General features: G+C 61.5%; 1 protein-coding gene across 1 annotated transcript in view; it reads right to left on the reverse strand.

Moving 5' to 3' along the window:
- ACOX3 (acyl-CoA oxidase 3, pristanoyl) overlaps positions 1-728 on the reverse strand; it is a 46,086-nt gene that overhangs the window by 14,994 nt on the left and 30,364 nt on the right. Inside the window, exon 11 of the mRNA XM_010835295.1 lies at positions 629-725. Coding sequence (XP_010833597.1) covers positions 629-725 — 97 coding nt within the window. The remainder of the gene's footprint in view (positions 1-628; positions 726-728) is intronic.

Genomic DNA, 728 nt, shown 5'->3' on the forward strand with positions numbered 1-728 from the left:
CCGCAGCTGGTGCGGGTCCAGCAACAGGCCCAGCACCCTCCATCTCTGGCAGCTGGGCTGCCTTTCCAGCTCCTGGGTGACCGGCCAGAGGGTCAGCTTCTGCCCACCTATGGGGGAGGGAGGGCAGCGTGTGCCTGGGGGTTGGGTAGGACCACAGAAGAGGGCCCCGAGGTGCTTGGCCACAGGGGTTCTGGGGGGGGCAGAGGGACACACGCTCACTGAATCCCACAAAGCGGACAGTGAGGACTTTGCAGGGCTCCGCTGTGGCGTGAAGCTGCTATTGTGGACACAGGATTTGACAGAAAGACGCGTGGGCCCTTGGGGGAGGAAAGTGCATCCTTCAGACATCATTAACTTGCAGTAGGGAGGGGAGGGGCTGTAACCACCCCTGCTCTTTCTGTGACCTCTCTCCTTGACCACTCACTGTGAAGCCGGGAGAGGGGGGCAGGTGGGAGCCGGGACTCCAGGGAGGGGGGAGCAAGCTCCCTTCTCTCCATTGCTGGCGTCAGCCCCTGACACAGGGAGGTGTCCGCGGATGAATCATCATTGAATGAATGAGGTGGCAAAGCAACAGGCTGCTTCCTGCCAGGCACAGCGCACCTGGAGACAGGGAAGGGCGTGTATTTACCTGAGGAGTCCAACAAGTCCTCGGGGCTGGAGCCCTCGAACCTCCTGCCAAGGATGTCTGCATAGCCATCCAGAAAGTCCACGGTCTTCAGGGGGCTCTC

This window comes from Bison bison, unplaced genomic scaffold (assembly GCF_000754665.1).
Source record: "Bison bison bison isolate TAMUID 2011002044 unplaced genomic scaffold, Bison_UMD1.0 scf7180017845508, whole genome shotgun sequence".
Lineage (NCBI taxonomy): Eukaryota > Metazoa > Chordata > Mammalia > Artiodactyla > Bovidae > Bison > Bison bison.